The sequence below is a fragment of the Colias eurytheme genome, chromosome 25 (genome assembly GCF_061535395.1).
Source record: "Colias eurytheme isolate Ceu_HAF_F1 chromosome 25, ilColEury1 Martin Lab GWU primary, whole genome shotgun sequence".
Lineage (NCBI taxonomy): Eukaryota > Metazoa > Arthropoda > Insecta > Lepidoptera > Pieridae > Colias > Colias eurytheme.
In genome coordinates, this window is record NC_143004.1 from 8,474,113 (window position 1) to 8,496,829 (window position 22,717).

The following is a 22,717-nucleotide window of genomic DNA, read 5'->3' on the forward strand; positions in this document are numbered from 1 at the left end:
AAATAATGAAAAATTTTTAGGTATGTACTGCTAAAAGTATAAAAAAATACATTTTTAAAAATATTTATTTACTCTTTATTTACCTCCTTTAAAATCAGATATACTCTATTTCTTCAAATAAAAGTTGGCAACCCTAGCCATGCTTGATGCGCGCACGATCGTCAGTAGGATACATCCAGCACCGCGGCCTTGAGCCGACGTACGTCGGGGATTGACCGTGAATAAGACGCTTAAAAGGATTTCTACTTTGATTTCAAATTCCACGAATAACATTTTTGAACTGATGTCTAAAATGTCATTCCAATATGTGTATTGTCACTTTGTCATTTGATAAAAATCACTGGATTATTGAAAATAATACAAATAGTATTTAAACGTAAAAATTTTATAGTGATATAAAATATTTTACTACCATGGCGTCCAGAAGCTTGACTGAAGTATTTGTACTAATGCGAAATAATGCTATACACACTCGACAAATATTTTCAGAACAGGTATGTTATCATTATTGTAATATTGATTAATATTTGGAGTGGCTTCATTTTTTAATAACAAAATAAATAGTCCAAAATCCTGAACATGTATGTAGTTATTTTTTGTTCAATATTGACCTAAAAACTTTATGAAATATAGGCGAAGTATCGTCCTGAAAATGACCTATCTATTTTATTTTTTAATGAAAGTGAAAGTATGTGTCTTTACTTGAGATGTTCTCTGCTTAATGCCTGCATAATTACAAATATGAAGTTTATATTTTCAGCTTTTTAACCATTTAAATATGTAACCGACTCCTTTAGACTCAATTTTGATCCAATTTAAATGGACAGATTTTTTAAACTTTCAACACTTGTCATGGATTGGTGACAATACAATAATTTCATCATACATATTATTTTAAATGTTCTCTAGTTTGTTTTTCTACATCATTTTATTTGTTCTAAGGCCAATGATCATGGCCATGAAAAAGTTAGGCTCATGCGGTCTAACTCTCATGACATGGAAGCTGGCATGGAAATGAGATCGGAATCAGATGCACCGCCACCTTGGAGCGACTGTTTAGAAGAAACACATTACATCATTTCAAGGTAAGATGGCTTTGTATTGTACCATACTTAATACTTAATATCACGCTTAATCTCTTTTGTTACACATAGTTCTCCTGAAAGATAATTTAATCTAAAAATGTTGTAAAATGTAGGACCAAACCTAAATATTTTCCGTATTATAAATTCGATAAAAAGGAATACTGCAATTGTGTCAAATGCTATTACTCTGTTCAGATCAGAATAATTATAAAACAAAAACAGTTGTATATGACCTACAGATTATATGATTTAACTAGCTATCAGCCCGCAGCTTTACAGGCATAATCTTTAACTTAATTTTATATTAAACCATACTTTAGAACAGTACAACAATGAGTACAGCAGTTTTTTAACTTATTACAAATAGATAGACATTGCAAAGGATTTTGTTTATATAATACACTAGTGGTCCGCCCTGGCTTCGCCCATGGTACCTACATGTTTAAACAATCCTATCTCTCAAGTTGGATCGAACTGCACATGGTGTGCGAATTTTATTATAATCGGTTAAGTTGTTTAAGAGTCCATTGAGAACAAACATTGTGACACAATATTTATATACATATATATAATACATAGTGATTAGATCCTTAACTCCACAACTAAATAATTTCCAGGTTAAAAAGCAAAATATCAGAGTTACAAGCTCGCCACGAGCGTCAGATCCGCCGACCTGCGTTAGATGACAGTAGCGAGCAGCAACACATTGAGAGAGTGGCTGCGGATATTGGGAAACATTTCACTCAAGCACACGCGAGGATCAGTAATATCAGGGCGCAGGTTCGACATGGTATGTGGATTGTTTTGTATGTTATTGATTGAATGCATATAGATTTTCATAATTAAAACTGTATAAAGCAACTTTACTTGTTGTAATCCATATTCATATATCCAAAATTAACAATTTGATTTGTTTTAATAGCTATAGATTTGCAAAGTAAACATTTATAATTGCAATTTGCCTTATTTCTTAAGCATGGATAAAATTTCCTCTTAGAAAAAATGTTTTCTAAATATCTACTATATAAAAATAAGTCGAGTTTACCTTCCTGACGCTATAACTCCAGAACGCACGAACCGATTTCCACGGTTTTGCATTCGTTGGAAAGGTCTCGGGCTCCGTGAGGTTTATAGCAAAGAAAAGGTATCTCTGGTGGCGAAACGGAGTTCGCCGGGTTTGCTAGTATGTATTAAAAATTTTGTATGTCAAAATTCATTCTCTTTATTTACTTTTACATTGCACTCTTAACTTCCAGGTAACAAATCGGAACAGAAACTAGCAAACAACGTAGTTCTAGCTCTAGTGACAACATTACAAGACCTCAGTCTAACATTCCGAACCGCACAGTCAAATTATCTCAAATCGCTAACATCGAGAGAAGAGCGATCAAATGTATATTTCGATCTACCAAATTTTGAAGAACTCAGCCTTGATGATAATGAACTACTTCCCGGACTTACAAACAACCAGACAGACTTACTATTCGCGTTACCTAGCACATCAAATTACGAGGAAGACGGTAGAAATCAGAATCAAAAGCAACTCTTGCTTATGGAAGAAGAAAACACCCAAATGATAGCAGAGAGAGAGAAAGAAGTGAACAAAATAGTTCGTTCAATAGTCGACCTTAATGATATTTTCAAGGATTTAGCCCATATGGTGCACGAACAAGGAACAATATTGGATAGAATAGATTATAACATTGAACAAACGCAAGTGCAAGTACATGAAGGATATAAGCAGTTGCAGAAAGCTGAACGGTACCAAAGGAAGAATAGAAAGATGCATTGTATACTAATATTGGCAGTTGTAGTTATAGTTATGTCGATATTGTTGATTATTGTTAAGAGTTAGCTTTACGCATCACCCATAAATGGGTTTGATTAAAATGCTAGCTAAAAGGAATTGCCTACAAAAGATATTTTTAGTGGGTGATTCGTGGAGTTTAATAATTAATATTGAATGACTTCCATAAATGAGACTAAAGATATTTGATTGGTGGCTTTTAGTATCACAGAATATGCGATGTACTTGCTAGCAAAGGTGTAGCATTGAGTTTATACCATAGATTATCGAAAATGAGAATGGAATAGGTTGTCTATGATATCTATTATTTCTTATCTTAATCTTCTTAATCTTAATCTTAATATATATCTTACTACTATTATAAAAGCGAAAGTTTGTATCTATGGATGTTTGTTACTCTTTCACGTAAAAACTACTGAATGGATTTGAATGAAACTTTACCACAATATAGCTTATACATCAGAATAACACATAGGATAGGTTTTATCCCGGAAATTCCACGGGAACGGGAACTATGCTGGTTTTTCTTTGAAAACGCGGGCGAAGCCGCGGGTGGAAAGCTAGTAGGCTATAATACAGATACAGTAATCTTATAACTTTACAAATGTTATACCTTTGCTAACTAAAATGATTTACTGTTATAGTCAAAGTGACAGTTTAAATGGAATTTTGTTACCAATTGTAAATATTCGAATCCTATACTATTAACTACACAGAACAGTAAAGTAGATAGAAGTGTGATGTGGGCGTGGCCCACGTGTCACTTGTAAGGTAAGATCACCTAACTTGCTCTCAGTTGTGCGCAGAAAAATATTCGAGTCGGTTGTCAGCTGTCAAACCTTTTTTCCATATTTATTCATTAATTAGGACGTGTTGTTTGGTATTAGAGTGCAAAAATGATAGCAGACGAAATAATATCAGCAATGGAGGCATTTCATACCATCGGTAAGTCTTATTTTTATTTATTTTAAATATAATATTTTATGTTATAACTTCGCTTGTAATTTGTCAAAATTGTATACATATATCTAGTCAAAATGAACCTTAATCCGTAAGAAATTAGTACTATTATAGATTGAACAGCAAACAAGACTTTCTGGAATATTATTGCAATAAACAAACGAATGTCGCTTTAGTGATGCTTGTGGCGCATATCGACAGTATCGATACTTTAGAAAAGACAAAAAAAAAAAAAAAAAAAAAATAAAATAACATTTATTTGCCAAAAACATGGTACAGAGAGGTGTGAAGAGATAATTGTTCAGCATGTTTCGCTTTGTATAAAGCATGCAAATATATGCGTAAAACAGATAGGTACTAGATCTAATACACTACACATGCATATTATACAATCGATTTAGCAATTATCATTTAAGGTCAAAAAATTCTTTTAGGCTATAAAAACAATTAATAATCAGCCATTTCTTTAACTTATTTTTAAACACATTCAATGTATGGTTTCTTATGGATTTAGGAACATGGTTAAAAATTTTAATAAGCATAATAGGTCCACTTTTAGAGAAAAGCGCAGTTTTACAACGAGGCATAATTAGTTTGTCAGGATCTCGAGAGGGAACAATACTCACGTCAGCCGCTTTTGTGAAATATTGGGGGTGTTTTTTAACAAAGACACAACACTCCAGTATGTACATAGAGGTCAGTGTCAGAATATTTAATTTTCGGAATAGTGGGCGACAGCTTTCTAGCGGCCCAACCCCGCAAATAGCTCTTATACATTTTTTTTGTGCCAAGAATGCTCTATTCATACTTGTTGAATTGCCCCATAATATAAGTCCGTATCTTAGTATAGATGACACATAGCCATGGTATGCGGTAAGAGCAATTTTTTCTGAACTTATGGTCCTTAAACGGCGTAAGGCGAACACAAATTTGTTTATACGCGAACAGAGATGATTAATATGTGATTTCCAATTACAATTGCTGTCCAATATAATGCCTAAAAATTTTATTTCATCAACTTCTTCCAATATAATGTCTTTATAAATTAAATTAATGTCACATTTTCTTTGTTTGTAATTATGGAACTGCATTACTTTCGTCTTTGCTAAGTTAGCCGTCAAGTTGTTTATTTCTAACCAGTCAATTATTCTATTCAATGTCAATTTTAAATTATGATTACATGTCAAATCCGAAGTTACATTAGGTATAGTCACAGAAATGTCATCAGCATAAAGGGTACATTTGTAGTTAGTTACGTTTGGTAAGTCGTTAATATAGAGTAAGAAGAGAAGCGGTCCAAGCACGCTTCCCTGAGGTACACCTGAACTGTTGAGTCTGGAGGTTGATCGTATAGTTTTTACTTCTGGACCAGCACCACTACATGCAATCTCGACACATTGCATACGATTGATGAGATAGGATTTTATCCAATTTAATGAGGGACCTCTTATTCCATACATATCACACTTATTTAGAAGGATACTATGGTTAACACAATCAAATGCTCTACTCATATCAAAAAATATGACCGTTGCGCTAGTACCACTATCAATATTTTCTAGAACGCTCTGTATAAGCTGGTATGCTGCTAGTGTTGTGGACTTTCCTTTTTGAAAACCGTTTTGTTCATGTTTTAGTATCGAGAATTTATTTAAATAATCTATTAGTCTTTTATGCATTATTTTTTCGAATATTTTAGAAATTATTGGAATAAGTGTTATAGGTCTATAATTATTAATGTCATTTTTATCGCCTTTTTTGTGAATCGGTTTTACAATTGAGTATTTCAGTCTATCCGGAAAAATACCTTCATCAAATGATAGATTAATCAAGTATGTCAATACATTAGCAATAAGATTAATACATAATTTAATAATAAAAACACATATCTCGTCATATCCCACTGAATTTGTATTTTTTAACGAGTTAACTACTTGAATAGTTTCAGTCTCGGTACAGGGGAAAAGAAACATAGTCGCTTCTCTGGGCTCGATGCCTAGTTTGCAGCTTGCTTCTGGGGATACATGCTTAGTGTAGTATTCGTTAAATGAATTTGCAATATGTTCCGGTTTCGTAAGCGTTATAGAGCCAGAGTTAATACATTCTAGGTAATTATGAATTTTTATTTCTTCTACTTTGTCACTTATAATATTCCAAGTAGCTTTGCATATATTGTTCGCTTTACTAAGGTAAGAACAGTTTTGATTCATTTGGGAGTTCTTAATACATTTTTTGAGCAACTTATCATATTTTTTAAAAGCTTCTTTGTTTTTTGTAGAATGTGTTTTGTAGTACGTGTATCTCAGTTTTCTTTTTCTTAACGAGGATACTCTTAACCCTTTCGTTATCCATTTAGGTCCAATGTTTCGATTTTTTATTTTAATGGTATTGATAGGAAAGCATAAGTTATAGAAAAGTATGAAGTAATCATGAAACTTATTGAATGCTTCGTTACAGTTGTTTTGTATGTAGACTTCACTCCATGATAGACTTGATAAACATTTTTGAAATTTTGTTATATTTTCTTTACAAAAATCACGCCTTTTTATATGTGATACTAAAGGTAAACTTTTTTTTTGAATAGGGCAATGTAAAGTTTGACCTGTCTCATGATCCGAAAGACCAAGTAGATGAACTGCTCCTTTTGCATTTTTTATGTTGCTTATAATTAAATCTAAGCATGAATTTTGTCTCGTTGGTTCATTAATATGTAGGATAAGGTCATAATTTAAGAGAATGTCTTGCAAGCTTTGAGATATATAATTTTCTTTAAGAATATCAATGTTCATATCTCCCGTTAATATAATTCTTTTTTTGTTATTTTTTGTCAGTTTATCCAGCAGTATTACAAATCTGTTTAGAAACTCATTTGGATTGGAATTAGGTATCCTGTAAATGCATATAATGATGATATTCATAGAGCGTATTTCGATACCGCAACATTCAAAGGCCTTTTCCGTAGAAATATCAGTACAATAGGGGACTGGGGTGCAATCTATCAACTTATTTACAAGTATACAAACTCCTCCGCGTTTTTCCTTACTCCTTGAAAAAATACTACCCAACTTAAAATTTTTAAATCGAATATTTGACTCATCTCCCAATCTAACAAATGTTTCGGAGAAACAAATTACATCAATGTACGTATTTTCAGATAATAACTCATTCAGTGTAAGTTCAACTGCTTCCAGTTTGTTCAATAGGCCAGCTATGTTTTGATGAAGTAACGTGAAATGAGACGCATTTAGAGAGCGCTTTGATTTAGCCGAAAAAAAGAAGACGACGATTCAGTGGGTGCAAGCTGTTCTGTCGGGGTTTTATTTTTTTTGCGATTTTTATTATTCATCAAAGAAAATAAGTAAGGTATAGTTCCTTTTTTTAGAATAGGATTTAATTGTTTAGGTTTATTCTGTTGTGAAACTGCGCTTGTTTTTAATTTAAGGTTTTTTAAACATAAAAAGTGGTCAGTATAGAATTGCATATCGATTAAGAAATTGATTCGTTTACAAATATAATTCATAGAAGGATACATACTAAAATTACATACGTTTAAAAATGTACAATTTTTATAATTATTACATACATGCAATAACATTTGATTTAACTTAAATTCATTTAAGAACCTATTTTGAAACACATTAACAACTATTATTTTGGCATTTTTGAATGATCCTAAAGTCTTTGTTAAACTCGCCATCAACTGAAACGGATTACTGTCATTTTCACCAATGGATATAATTAGGTAATTATCATCATAATCTCGCAACATGTTGCTACAAGAAAGGATGTCTGCTGCGGGCGCATAAGGCTTCGTGAAAGAGTGAATTTTATACTTTTGGTATTTGGTGTTTCGTCGACTGCGGATGAGTATGGGCGCCAAGCCAATAAATTGTTGTCCACCGATTATGAGTATTTCAGGATCATTTTTTGGGACATCTTGAATACATTTTTGTGTTTCATCAATTGGTTGGAGAATAGATTCCTTTGGAATATCCTTACATATTTTATTGATATTGTCATCTTGCATATTTTGGTAGGTATTTGCGATCTGATTATTGACAATTGGACTAAAGCTCTTTGATAACAATTTATTACTGTTTTTTGTAGTAGCGCCATCTAGGGATATAGGTTTACAAACAGAGGGTGAATTGATTTTCGTAATGGCCTTGGGAGAGCTTTTTGCTTTTAAACGATTATTTTCTAAAATAAGATTTTTTATTTTTGAGTTAGCTGTTTCTAATTGATTTTTTAAACATTCTATTTCCTCTTTTAGTACATTAATATCGCATTGCTCAGTTGACAAGTCCGGTAAGCTGTGGGTTGATGATGTAGATAGAAACGATGTATTAGGCGACTCAATTATGGAGGCGGTTTTATTTCTTCTTTGCGTAACAAATTCTTCATCCATTGTTAATCTTTAATTATTTCTAGCGTCGTGAGTAATGTTTGAGATTTTAAAGAATAATTTCAGTACAAATATAAATTTTAAATTTTTAAATAGAAAATAAAAACTTCGACGACTGCTTTGAGATTCGAACGCGGTATCTATCGATTCGTTCCTCGCGTCGCAACCATTAGGCTACATGAACTTAATCTCTGATGTCGAAAATAGCGTATTGGTTATAGTAGTAAAATTTCTGTTTCTTAGAGAGAATAAGTATGATGTTTTGTCTATATCACACTTGCACAGAATCACATTTACTTCAACGGTTTTGTTCAAAGTTATTTTCTTTGTTTGATTTTTTTAAATTATAAACACTTTTCGGATGTTTTGCGGTTGAATAATCGTAGAAAATGTCACTAGATGCACTTTTTACACGGTATTATTTTTGTTTTTATGCACTTGGTCACAGTAATTTATTTAAAATGTTTCGAGTATATTATCGAGAATTTATTGACTTTAGGGCTATTACACGTTTAGATAACACTTGCAGATATTTATTAGAGATAACTTAAGATTTATAAACACTTTTAAGCACTAGATTTGCATTAATATATTTATAATTATACAAAAACTACAGAGACGATGTTTACACAGGCACAGCGCCATCTATACTCACAAACATTATAAATATTAAATTTTATTTTATTTTTCCTTAGCTTTCATTTGTCCAATTTATTTATAGATTTCCCAAAGAGGCTAATTTAAAAGAGAAATGGATAAATGCAACGTGACGAGTTAACTGGATGCCGAACAGCACTAAGCGGTCTAACAAAGGCCACCGATACAGCAAACCTACGGCAGTTCCAAGATTTAAAATAATGCATATTTTCTGTTTGTATTTTGTAAATATAGATTAATACTATTCTATTCCGTTTTTTATTTAATAATAATAATATAAAAAGACGTACTTAGTAGTAATAAACATACTCCAAAATGTGACACATTATACTATACTCATATAAAAGAAAGAAAAGAAAAATACACAAAAAATATTTATTTGTGAATTATCGATAACAAGGCTGACATCCCTCAGGGCATAGCATCAGATAAATATCAAGTTAATGTCATTAATGTTGAGTGACACAAATTTCAACCTTATCTCTTTATGTTGAGGTTCAAAGTTATATTTATCGAAAACTAACGCCCTCTGTTGTGGAGTAGCTGAATGTTTTCGAATTTGGAATTTCTGTGCAATGAGAAACAAAACAGCTAATATACCTAGGGATGTTATACTATAAAATAAACCGTAACATGGTGTGTTAGGGTACATATTGAAATGCTGAATTTATAACCTAAGTCAGTTTTTACTCAAATTAAGCTGTCCAATCAAAGGCATAGTTTACTTGTAGTGTACTGTATAACTATCGGTTTAAATGTGTGGGTTTGGCGACACTGGTTTTCATACTAATTATGACATTATCGCACTTCTATATGTTTTTACTGTTCTGTGATTAACTATGAAATTACAATAGGCATTATAAACATTTATAACCAGATCAACAATACACCAGGGGCCTTATTTCCAGACAGTTTACGCCGTAAATAAGAGGTCATAATTCGGCCCCTGATTTACTAAGCTTGCATAGTTAGACAAAAAATGAGATAAAATTTAACTTGATTGAAAACAAATTTTTAACTACATAATCATTAAATAAAGTGAGAAAATAGATTTTGTACAAAATGTTGAAAACTATATAGAATTTTTAATATTAGGTAGGTAGGTCTTATTAACTTATAGCAAATCCATTTATAACTGAAATGGTGCGTTTATAAATAATATTCTAGTCCTTATTTATAGTAGTGTAAGTTAGTTGTAATAAATATATTTAAAGCTTATTGTATTTAAACGAACACAAGCAAAATTTAAAGTGAAACTTTTATTACATTGTCTCAAACTTTTTGGTCTGTGTAGCGCATGTCGCGTGACGGTCGGCTGCCGAGTAGGTATAAAGCAGTGTTTGGAAAGTTTCACTTTTACCGTGGTTTCATAAAACCACACAACATTTTTTACTAACACACGTCCAACACATGTTGAATTTTTACATATTAAAAACTTCAATTTAAAATATGGTATATTGTATCTGCTTTACAAACGCAGTTTTGGTTAACAAAATCCTTTTTTTATGAATATAAGCTTTCAAATTGAAGAATGATACTTTCTCCGTGCAAAACATGGATCATCAACATATTATGTCCTTTTTGGGGTACATATATGTATTTATTTCAACGTATTTAATTGTAGACTATAATAAACTGCCTAGTGCCTAGTTTACACTATTCCTCTTTTGTATTGCCAGATAAAAATGTATAACCTAAGTAAACCTAGTAAGTAAAATATAAAGCAAAATATTTATTTATAATAATCTAAAGTTGTTGAAAGTTTGATTTTGTGTGAGTGCCAATGAAAAGTCATCTTAATTTATTCCATTTCATGTGCAATATTACATTTCATATTAATTTTTGTTGGTGCAGTAGTTACCTATTTCTGTATTTAAATTTTCATTTCAATAAAATAGCGTGTGTGCCGAGCACACGTGTCAGAAGTGAAACTTCTTTGGCAAGATTCAAAGACCAAAGACACCAAAATCGTCGCCTTACTCCATGAAGTGACGGTTTGCCATGACGCGGCCATTAAATTTTACTCTCAACGCGCCTAATAGAAGTTTCACTTCAAAAACATAATATTATCTTGAATCTTCGCTGCAGTTTTATATTAATCCCTTGAATAGCAAAGTCCTTTGGTATTTAAACTAGCACCTGAATTAATAAACAAATGTGAAAAGATGCGAAAGGCGATCATTCCAATTTACTAATCACATATTTAATTTAAGAAAATGAAATCACTTATCATTGTTAAAAGTTGTTAACTATGGATTAATTATTATTAGGAATAATAAATGTGTATTTGTAATTGTTTTAGCATTTTATTTTAACTTTTCAACGGTTGGGGTAGCGGTAATTTTCTTTTTAAGCTGTATATACATAAGAAAGAAATTACTATCAGAAACTGTTTATACGAAATAAGTTACTATCAGAAATTCAAGGTTCAAACGATCGCTCCTTTAATCTAGGTACCTAGTCAAATTTTTAAATCTGTAGAGATTTTTATTTCACGCCATGTAGTTACAATTTACAAAAAATAATTGCTAAATCAGGTAAAATCTAGATGTGTACCTCAGCGAACTAAGGTAAATACAGGAAGTGGGTCAACGTACCTATAAGAATGTAATGACGCAATAGGATTTCATGATTTTAATATTTAATGTTAATTTTACTAACAAAAAGAGCAGTGATTACACCGCATTTTAGAATAGAATAAAAATCATATCATAGGTACGATGATCTAAAATGAGTTTACGTGCGTATTTGTAACCAGCCGCACCCATAAGGTAAAAACAGCATGGAAACAAAATTAAAATAATGCATTATCTTCACAATTTTGTAATGCATTTATCAGTATTTTTCAGTCGGTAGGTACAAAGAAATGATGAAACATTTTATTATCACAGATAATAAAAATTACTATACAGCATTATATACTTATTACTTAGTACTTATTTAGCGATTTCTCTCGCGTGTAGCGATAAATACAAAATGCATGCATGCAAATTTCTATAGGTACCTACTCGAGGTATAACACTTTTTCAGTTTCGTTGTTATGATGAAGCAGTAGCTAATTTATATTAAATTATTATCATATCGGTTCAGCCGATTCGGCTTTAGCAGAGAGCGCAACAGACATACACACCTGTATTCATAATTGATACATTTTTATGAAAAAAATAATTTAAATCCAATTGAATAAGATTTAAAGCAGTTTATAAGTAATCCACTTGCTATAGGTAACTACAACTACGTTCTAATAGTATCTCAGTGACTACAAATATGACAATTTATATATAGCCAATGATATAGCCAGTAATTTTTTACCACAGAAATGATACAAAATCGAACCCAGAACCTTTTACCCAATGTAACCACTGTATCAGTGGCAATGAATTAAAAGCATAGGTACTTACATTCCTTGTAGCTTACTGTTTATGTAGGTATATTCAACTCAGTTGTTAAATTATGATTCTACTAAAATTGTATCTGTATCAATCTTGTACATTAGGTACCCTTTAGTTACTTAATTCTAATAAATGAGATGAGAAATGAACATAAACACCACTTGTAATAGATGCTTACTTTGGTGCGTTCAGCTACAATTTTCAAATGTTGTTTATTTCCTTATTCATTATATTATGGTTCTTTTGGTCCAGTAAAAAAGGAAACTCAAGACTGTATAAATTAGAACAACATTCTGTTAATGATAATATTTAGTTGCAGACTCAATTGAAACTGGTAAGATTTGGTAAGTTATTTTAATCTCTTACGAACATACAAAAAACAAAACTTTCTTATTTATAAAGTATGGTTGAATACAAGATTATCTAAAGAGATATCACATACAAAATTATTTTTTGCAATACTCGATAAGACACTGATTTATCAAAATTTCTATATGACGTAATAGCTGGTTTAAAATAAAACAAAGACTTGAATTGCACTAGAGAATTATAATTGCCAGTGATCTCAATATACATAAAGTTACACTTGTTACAATCCGGAGACAGAAGGCATCAAGTAATTACAATAAATTAGAAAATCATTTTAATCATCTCAACAGTTTATTTGCCTAACACTCCAAAGTCAATATGAAAATAAATTTTAACCCTCCATCTCAAACAAGCACGCATTCCACTCGTAAAAATCATTATTAAATTGAAACAAACTATAAGTCCTTATGTTTACTGTAAAATTCATCTAAATACTTTTTAAACGCTGGCTGATTGGGCCAAAGGTACGACGCTTGCTGGTTGAGGGGGCTCTGCGTGTTCGGTTCGGCCAGCAAGCTCTGAATCGACAGTAACACTGTGCGTACGTCATACAATGCTGTCCATTTGTCCTTCAGAATGTCTAAACAAATTAAGCCACAGGTGTCCACGTTTGGGTGAAAACACGGTGTGATAAATTTCACTAAAGGCGGAGCGTACGGATATGAATTGGGGAATTCGAGAGACAGTTTGTACGTGTGACCCGCGTATACCGTGTCTAAGGGGCCGTTAATCGTTCCTATCCATTTGAACAAGTTTTCACTTTCTGGAAACGCTGATATGCCTTTGTCTGCGCACCTCATCAGTTCCATGAGCTCTTTTTGCAATCTACGAAACAAATAAGCGAGTTAGAAATCATTTTGAGTTGTACAAAGTAGAAGTTGTTATATGAAAACTTACCGTTTGCTTACGGCGTGATTGTCTTTTAATTTTATCGTGTCCTCATTTTGTTTGGGGTGATTTGATGATGATGCATAGTGTGGATTAATATTCTGCGCCATAGTATTTAATAAAATTGAAATTATTTGTCACCCGTCGTCTGTTAAAACGAGACTGCTTCCTGTTAAATTTTAAAAAGCTCCAATTTTATTGGATATCTCCTTTTGACAGACGTATTGAAATGGTGGTCAATTAACGAACCATAGATATAAAAAATCAATTCTTTATTTAAATTTTGGCTATGGAAATGAAACGTTATTAAAATTATTAGTAATTGTCATAATATTATTTATTGCTATAATAAACTAATAAATATCTGTTATTTTAGTTATACAAATAATTATTCCTTACATTAATTATGAATAACAAAATCTGCAATGTTTTAAGTCTTGGGTTAATACCGAGTTTAATCTCACGAAAATCTTTCAAGCTTAAATTTATAAATTAATTTAAACATATTTCGTATTTTTCGCAAAGCCTATAAAATATGAACTTCAATAATAAAATTAAATCATACCTATACCAGTATACCGTCGATTATAGGAACAATAAAAATCTATTTTATTATTTAGGTTTATTTTGCTCATTACTCGGGTTGAGACTAATAATATTTAACAACAGAATGCAAATTATAGCTTAAAAGATACGAAATCGATGTAATAAATGGTAATTACTAAATATTTTTATCTTTAATGTACAACAAATTAGTTTTCGCTTAAATCATGACATAATTTTTCTAATATAAAATTAGGATCATATTCGTTGTCACCACAGTTGTAAATAGTTATTAATAATGGAAAAGTTACTGAGTCTTATTTATTTTGTTTTATTATGTACGCCAAAATTTATTTCCGACTTTCACTTTCTCTTAAATATATCTTTAATAGACCGTGAAATTAAAAAAAAAAGAATCAAAGTCGTTGATTGTGTAACCGAATCTATAAAATAATACTGTCGAAGCCGCGTTTTTGTAGTATGTGTTTATGTTAACTAAAGTGAAGCAACCTATATTATATTATTTTCAAAATGTTTTTAAAAGTAAGTACCTTCTGCATATATCTAAGTTATTAAACATTAACAGCTAAAAGTACAATATTCATGGATGGCCTTAAAGCGCATTTAATTTTGAGTTTTAAATTAAAATTGTTTGAAATGTTTGATTTCAAAATTGTTTAAATATAATTAAAGTTTTTTCTTTAGCTTTATGTTATTTTTGGAAGTGATCGATCGATGAATCCTGTGGATGAATCATTGGTGTTTTTAAATCTCTTTCTAAATACCTAGCAAATGTGACAATGAAAAATATTGTAGATTTTCATTATCTGTATTTATTATTGACGTCTGTCAAGTGTCACAACTCTGAATTCTGAAATTTGTCTGAAATTCTGAATTGTTGTGGTTTATACGAAGCACGTAAATTTATTGTGACTAATCTTGTGAAATTATATCCAAACATAAGGATTAAATTTTATATTATATATAGTGTTTTATATTAACTTCAGACATCAAGATGACTTCAATGAATATTTTCTTTGAGAACCAGAAGTTAACTGGTGTGGTTTGTGAATGTACCAATGAATTGAAACAAATAGTCTCACAGAAGTATGGTGTACCGTATGACGATTTGTACGTAACATCTAATGGGAAGATAGTTTCTTCTGATGGCTGTCTACACGCAGACAGCGTTATTCGAGTATGCACAAGATTAGTTGGAGGGAAAGGTGGTTTCGGATCTATGCTACGAGCAATTGGTGCTCAAATCGAAAAGACGACCAACCGTGAAGCGTGCCGTGACTTGTCTGGAAGGCGCTTACGTGATATAAACGAAGAGAAGCGTTTACGGAAGTGGTTAGAAGGACAGGAAGATCGTGAGCGCGAAGCTGCTGAGCGTAAACAGAAGAAACTTGAAAAGTTACTCGCAGAGCCGAAAATTGACGTGAATTTGAACCCTAGCTATGAAAAAGAGCGTGAAGAGCTGCCGGAACGTGTGAGTTCAGCTGTAGAAGCCGGTTGGGAGGCTGCGGGGTCATCAAATGAACGGAAACGGAAATCTGACGAGGTACAACAAAAGAAGAAGAAAGCTAAGCTGTGGATTGACGCTGAACTGTCTGATTGTTCCTCTTTGAGCGAGGATGAGGAAGAAATTGAGAAACCAAAGGCCAAGTCTGTGTCAACAGATAGTGGAAATGAATCTGATCGTACCGCAGGAAGTAGTAAAGTGTGATAATTAGTGAACTAATTGTTATGGTTTAATTGACTTTAGACAACATTTTAAATATGTGCTAAAATTAAGATGTATTTACTTATATTAAACATAAGTTTACTTTTTACAAAGTAGTTTTCAAAATACTTTTCAAATTACTTAATCTAAAATGGCACAAAATAAGAAGTGGCTTCCATAGTACTTGTGGAATGACTGTATGCTATAATATATCTTTATCAATATTGTTATTATAAAAAAAGTGATTACAATGAACATAATGTTAGGTTCTTAGAGCTAGCGCGCAAGAGCAACTTTTGTCTCTGCAACTATTTTGTCTCCCATCAACTCTATGGGCTAGTAGAAAGTGCGCGCACGTAGCGACGCAACTCCCCATAGAGTTGATGGGAGAGACAAAATAGTTGCAGAGACAAAAGTTGCTCTTGCGTGCTAGCTCTTAGGTATACTTACTGTAAATGCAATAGTTTTTATAAAACTATAAAATTTTAAATTACATACAACATTATGTACCTGTCTTAACAACTTTCTAACTATTGTACCTATGTTAAGTAAGGAATAAAATGAATAATAAACAATTTTTTCAATTTGCATCTTTTTCTTTCCCTCTAAATATAATATCTGAAGATTTCTATCAATTTGTGTGTATTTTACAGGTAATAGATTGTAATTCTAGTATTTTTAAATGAATTTAATATTTTTAATGGAAGAAAATTTTTTATATATTGTGCAATTATTTGTTTCCAGAGACAATATCTAAAGGCATTCCTTCTATTGTCTTTGCTCGCGTTGGCGGCATCTCGGCCGCAGGAATTTGAAGATGAAGACGATGTGGACCGCGATTATAACAGCAGAGGTATGAAATTTTTTTGTTTTCCTTATATCCAAAAACTAACTAATAAACAACAATTATTAAAATCTGTTAAGCCGTTGTTGACACATAAGTGGTATAACTAATGTGACTTTTTTATACACATACAATTTATTCATATTTCATAATTCAAGGAAAAACCCGCATAGTTCCCGTTCCCGTGGGATTTCCGGGATAAAACTTATCCTTTGTGTTAATCCAAGTTACCCTCTATATTTGTGATAAATTTCATTGCAATCTGTTCAGTAGTATTTGCGTGAGTAACAAACACACACATACACATCCTCACAAACTTTTGCATTTATAATATAGGAAGGATAGAACATTAATAGGACTAGCTGTTCGCCGCAGCTTCGTTCGCGTTTTTTAATACAACGCCATCTATCGGAGTCCGTACTCCATAGTGATTAAAAATCCATCATCATGGGAATGAGATGATAATGCCTAGTGCATATCCCCCATACCACAGATTACTAAATAGTTATTACGTCCCATAATGTAACTTTTAATATATTATATTTATTTTATTTTCAGAGGAAGTACCACGTGTTCAAATCAAGGTGTACAGAGGTCCAACAAAACACGATGGTTTCGCGCCCTGGGGCTTCTGGGTGAAGCAGCCGTCTGATGATAAATAAATATTACCTTTTTCATACTCATGTCAAAGTAATATAAAATCAAATAGTTTTAAGGCTTTCTTATTTATTGTATCTATGTTACGCTGTGGCGTTACCAAAGATTTTAATGTTAATGTAGATTTTAATGTATGGAGATTTCAATTCATAGTTTATTTTTAGATACTTTTATAAGTAAGATTAATTAATTATCGATAGTTCATGAGCCTGTCCTCGACTTCTTAACTTTCCCAAAAGCGAATGTACCTACTTACCATCTTATTATTAATAATGTAAATAAATATGCAAGTGATAAGGCTGTGTTTTATTTTTGCCCAAAGTCTCGTATATTATATACTTAACACTTTAAATTACTACATACTCATAGTAGGTATATAAGTAGAAATTTTTTACTAAAATCGGTTCAGTCCATATTTGGCAAAAAACGTATCACGTGGTATCATGGTATTTACCACAGGTATTTACACATATTTACACACTATTTACATGACTAGATTAGCAAAAAGATCTAATAGGATTCTCATGAAAACGACCTATAAATTAAAAGAAAATTAAAAGCGATCGCATTTTGACTCTACATGTGTCAATTTAGCTCTATTTTCCGTAGATCTGGATTAGACCTTGGTCAGACTTATAAAATGCAATCATTATTTACTCATTACGATGTCGATTATGAGATTCTTTAAACGCATATAGCGCGTCAAAGATAACGCAGGAGTACTGATAACTTTCCAAATAAACGAAGTCCACTCTATGAGTCCATTTCCAAACGATCGATAATTTATTATCTGTCCTACGCTTTGGCGGGAACGGCCGCCCGGATATAGAAAAAAAATGGTTTTTTATTTTGTGCTTAATTTAAATATGAGTGTGTTTAGTGCAATGTGATGAAATTGTGTTACAATGAGGCGATACAAATATATTATGTTGTTTGGTAAGTCATAACTTATCTTTTCCTGGAGTTCCTGTTTGATACAAAACTTTGCTCTTTCATTGAGAAAAATAAAGTATTACAATGTAGTTATGTAAGTAACGTATTCACATTTATTTTCTTCAGTTTCAATTCACAATTATAAGTAAAAAATAATTAGTAACTAACTAAGCTACTTAATATCGTTATAGTTAGTTATTTTATAATTCATATTTTGTAGTAACTAGGTAACTAGTTATGTTTAAAATACAAAAATGTAAGTAACTAAGAATATTTTTAAATTAAAATATATAGGTACTGGCCGAGCTGAACACCCTCCTTTTTTGAATTCGGTTAAAAAACAACATAATAATATATTACCTATAGCAAACCTTATACACATACAAATGCATCCATTGCATCTTCCATTGCGGTTAGAAAAATATATTATATTTATACGATTTATAAAATATGATAAATACTTATCGTAATGATAGTCGATGATAAGATATCGATATCGGAATATGGTTTTACGTATACAATGAACGTAGCTAGAATCCGACAGGATGCTAAACGTAAAATACCTAATACCTAGTTCCTCTACGATAAAACTTATAATTAGAAATAAGAAAATAGGTTAATGAGCATTACAATTCGTAATTTATATTACTAGGAAAATGTTGAGGTTCAGTGATTAACGATTTATTGATAGTTTTAACTTTTTATATACTAGCTGCTTTCTCTAGCTCTGCTGTGTTGGAAGTTTTGTTTTCCGAGAATATTATGTACTTAGTTACTTCGTTAAATAAACAATAAAACACTTTATTGCACAATGCACTATGTAATATGTATTAAAAGTATATGTAGATAGATTTCTTTGCACATTATACCTAAACGGCTAATTAAAAATTATCTTGTAAAATGTCAGATTCTTATAAATTCTAACACATCGCTATTCGCTACACATTAATAAAGACACATACACACACACGCTCAAAAACAACCCAAAAACCCAAAGACATTTCTTGCAGTACCACGCCGCAGCACCATAATGCGTCTATCCCTAGTGCTCGTGGTATTCATACCACTGCTGTGGTGCTGGTTTACCGTGCATGTGGTAGCACAGGGTCTGCTACCAGTGGTGGTAGTGCAGGACTTAGATCATCTGCAAAGGAACAGGAATTTGAAGGAGTATGTGGATAATATGTAGGTGAAACAATAAATGCTCTAAAAATAAAAAAAAATATAACTAAATAAGAATTACGGCCGGTTTCTGAATTGAGTATTTGACATAATATTTCTGAAACCTTCATCAAATCAATTCTCAATTCAGAAACATGTTTTAAATTTGAAAATATACTTTTGTTTGATGTAACAATTTAAAAATTATGTAAAGTCTGTACTTTCCTCTACTAGAACTCTACTTTCTATATTTTTATTGTTAAATTATTAGGTTAAATTATTATTTTGACATATAAAACATTCTTGAGATTGTCTCTATTTTTCACGACCAAACTGCAGAACCGATTTGGATGAAATTAAACTGCAAAGTAGATGAGACAATCACGTTTTTTTTAATCAAACATTTAGTTACGTGAAATAGGGTGTGAAAACGCATGGCACTAGTATAATTACAATTAGTATAAATAGCCGCTCGTCCCAATTCCACTCGGGTTATGCCTGTACTCTGTAGCCTATAACACTAATTGATTTCGACACTTTCTATTGGTTAAAGAATTTTTAAAATCTGTTCAGTAGATCTAGAGAATATAGATACATCCTAGAACGTCTATATCATAAAATTAACCTTTTACTTTTTTAAAGTATTATCATTATGTATATTATTTTGTTCAAAACTTCCCTATAACCGTCAGTAGTTTACAGCCAACTTCTAATAGAGCCATCTACACCACCATGCGATAATCTCTTAGCAATAGTGACGTCATCGCCGCTCCGTTTCGCTCAACGCGACGCGATTCGCGCGACGTGGGGAAAGGGGTTGAGAACGTTATTCTTGCTTGGGGTTAATGGGGGTCGGGAAGAAGATCTGCTGGTGAGTTAAACTCAGATTAGATATAGGTTTTTTTCAGATGGCAGTATTTTTCAATGTAATATGTACATTAAAAACACTGCCAAACAATAAATCACATAGTTATTGAACTTTGATTTATTTGATTCTGTAACGGACAAGATTAAAAATAATGTAAAATCATTCCTATGAATAAAAATACTTAACATCCTCCATTAATAAATTATTTAAGAATTGAACATAAACCCTGTACCTACTTACTTAAAATTCCGTAAAACAGAACATTAAAAAACAACTTTATAGGTAGACAATTACATAGAAGCCAAGCTACACGGTGACATGATAATATACCAGTTCAACGACCACTACCAGAACCTGACCCTCAAGACCGGTCTGATGATGAAGTGGACTCTGGAGAACTGTCCCTCAACCAGCTGGTTGTTGAAGACTGATGATGATGTACTGGTTAACCCTTGGAGGATGAGGGAAGTGGTGAATGGGTCCCAGGCAGCCCTGATAGGTAAATCTAGGAATTGTAGTTGAAGTTATGGTTAATTTTTAATTAGTTATTCATTTCTAAAATCTCAAGTGTGTTACGTGTTTTTGCTTATGAATGTTTATTCCGATATCTAGGCCATTTATTTCTAATATTCCAATATAGACATTCTCCGACTTTCATTTGTGTATTGTACTTATATTTAATTCTAAGTGTTTCTGAATACTAACCCTATTTTGATATCAAGCAAAATTTTGTAGAAAACAAAAATTTTCAGGGTACAGGAAAGAAAACAACCACCTCCATCGAGATCCTTACAACAAGTGGTTCGTACCAAAATGGCTGATTCGAAATGATTATGTACCACAATACCTCTCTGGTACGGGGTATTTAATTAATGGTAAGTTTCATTTATCTCAAAAGGACTTTTATATCTAATGATGAAATAGTATATTAAATACCCTACTCAAACATTCGATTTCATAATTATTTTAAATTTAAATTTTATTTAATTTTCATCTTATATCATTACACGACTATTTCTGATTTTTTTCTTGTGATATATTCCTGATTTGTCAAAAAAAATTCGAGTCGTTTGGGATAAAATGCTTATGGAATAGATTATTACCCTCAATTACTGTTAAACCTAATTTTATTTTGGAAAATCTAATCATTCTAAATAACATGTTTTTTTTCAGTAAAATACATACAACAAATCCTAGAAGCAGCATACAAAGTGCCCATGATTAATTTAGAGGATGTTTTTTTTACGTATCTAGTCGCTAACCAAACCGTCGGTTTAAATTTAACCCACGATCGTAGTTTAAGTCCGTATAAACCGTGGTTACCGATTAGTTGTTTATATTGGGGATTAGCATCGACCCACAGTTTAAACCCCCAAGAGATTCTGAAATGGGGGTCGCGTATATTAGAAATGGGTCGGGATTATGAGAATAATAAAACTGTTTGTGCATTTGATAGTTTTAGTGAATGGCTTTTATATTGATAGATTAAAAAACTATGATAAAAAGTCTTCGAGGACATTTGAAGAGGGGGTTGTGTTTGTTACTAATGGGTCATGATTATGAGAAAAATAAAACTGTGTGTGCGTTTGTTTTTATTAAAAAAAAGTATTAGTTCGATTTGTAAATGTATGGATAAGTTTAACGATGACAAAAAATAAGCCTCAATGAGATTCTGAAATGGGGGTCACGTTTGTCAGAAATTATTCTCATAATCCTTAGATCATTAATGATCTAAGTCATAATCACAACCCATGATTTTTAGAAAGAAAATAACTGTTTTCGTAATTTTAGTGAATGGCTTTTATTTTAATTTGTTATTAATTTTGTTTATAAATTGTAGAGGCATCTTTTGAATATGTAATATTTTAAAATAAACATAGAATTAGGGTGGGATGGATGACAAATAGCAATTAGTCATATTTGAATGGTTATTCATAGTTATACTTTATGCAAAGTTCGAAACAAAATGTGATAACGTTGTGCCAAATTAGTATTATTTGTATACGTAGTATATTATTATTAGTCTGTGCCCAATCCAATGCGAGCCTTTCATTTTACGTTTTAGTTGTATGTAATGTTATGTAGGTAACTTATTTGTAAAATTGACTGACTATAAACCCGTTAAAATATTTAATTATAGTCACATAATACTAAATATGTAGTAGCTAATGCTATTGCAACAATAATTCATCTATATTATAAAAGCATTTTTGTAAATTGTAGTTGTATTGTGTAATATTCATTGAGTAGGTATTATTTTAATGTTCTAAAATCTAAATGATGTTACAAAATGTGGCTCTCTGAATACATGAAAAAATAAAATAAATAATTACTTTTTATTTGTTGTTTTATTTATTGGCGAGGTGATCAGAATATTTTCAGTCAATTCCAAATTGGTATGTTATAAATGTTTGTCTGTAAA

The 22,717-nt window shown here is 31.5% G+C and overlaps 4 protein-coding genes and 1 long non-coding RNA gene across 6 annotated transcripts; 4 read left to right on the forward strand and 1 right to left on the reverse strand.

Annotated features, from left to right (window-relative positions):
• Positions 1-317: 317 nt before the first annotated feature.
• Positions 318-3,208, forward strand: Syx16 (syntaxin 16). The gene is made up of 4 exons (XM_090116319.1): positions 318-494; positions 943-1,085; positions 1,703-1,875; positions 2,342-3,208. Exons 1-4 carry the CDS (start codon positions 414-416, stop codon positions 2,938-2,940), a joined length of 996 nt encoding a protein of 331 aa, XP_089972445.1. The 5' UTR covers positions 318-413; the 3' UTR covers positions 2,941-3,208.
• Positions 3,209-12,835: 9,627 nt separating this feature from the next.
• vih (ubiquitin conjugating enzyme vih) lies at positions 12,836-13,809 on the reverse strand. Its single transcript, XM_090116257.1, has 2 exons — positions 13,573-13,809; positions 12,836-13,500 (listed from the first exon to the last, which is right to left on the reverse strand). Exons 1-2 carry the CDS (start codon positions 13,671-13,673, stop codon positions 13,071-13,073), a joined length of 531 nt encoding a protein of 176 aa, XP_089972383.1. The 5' UTR covers positions 13,674-13,809; the 3' UTR covers positions 12,836-13,070.
• A 789-nt stretch (positions 13,810-14,598) lies between these two features.
• Positions 14,599-17,601, forward strand: LOC149897809 (uncharacterized). Its single transcript, XR_016458192.1, has 3 exons — positions 14,599-14,649; positions 16,577-16,685; positions 17,235-17,601. It is a non-coding gene; the product is annotated as an uncharacterized LOC149897809 (long non-coding RNA).
• On the forward strand, positions 15,061-16,413 carry LOC149897810 (splicing regulator SDE2). The gene has a single exon (XM_090116206.1). It carries the CDS (start codon positions 15,122-15,124, stop codon positions 15,833-15,835), a length of 714 nt encoding a protein of 237 aa, XP_089972332.1. The 5' UTR covers positions 15,061-15,121; the 3' UTR covers positions 15,836-16,413.
• Positions 17,602-18,021: 420 nt separating the features above from the next.
• On the forward strand, positions 18,022-21,938 carry LOC149897811 (beta-1,3-galactosyltransferase 5-like). 2 transcript variants are annotated; one of them, XM_090116297.1, is made up of 6 exons: positions 18,022-18,269; positions 19,277-19,451; positions 20,130-20,298; positions 20,578-20,794; positions 21,048-21,170; positions 21,469-21,938. In XM_090116297.1, the coding sequence occupies exons 1-6, from the start codon at positions 18,239-18,241 to the stop codon at positions 21,774-21,776; spliced, it is 1,023 nt and encodes a 340-aa protein (XP_089972423.1). In that variant the 5' UTR covers positions 18,022-18,238; the 3' UTR covers positions 21,777-21,938. The 2 variants fall into 2 exon arrangements, with proteins under 2 accessions (XP_089972423.1, XP_089972424.1); XM_090116298.1 differs by lacking the exon at positions 18,022-18,269 and having other exon boundaries at positions 19,336-19,451; positions 20,123-20,298.
• The last annotated feature ends 779 nt before the right edge of the window (positions 21,939-22,717 follow it).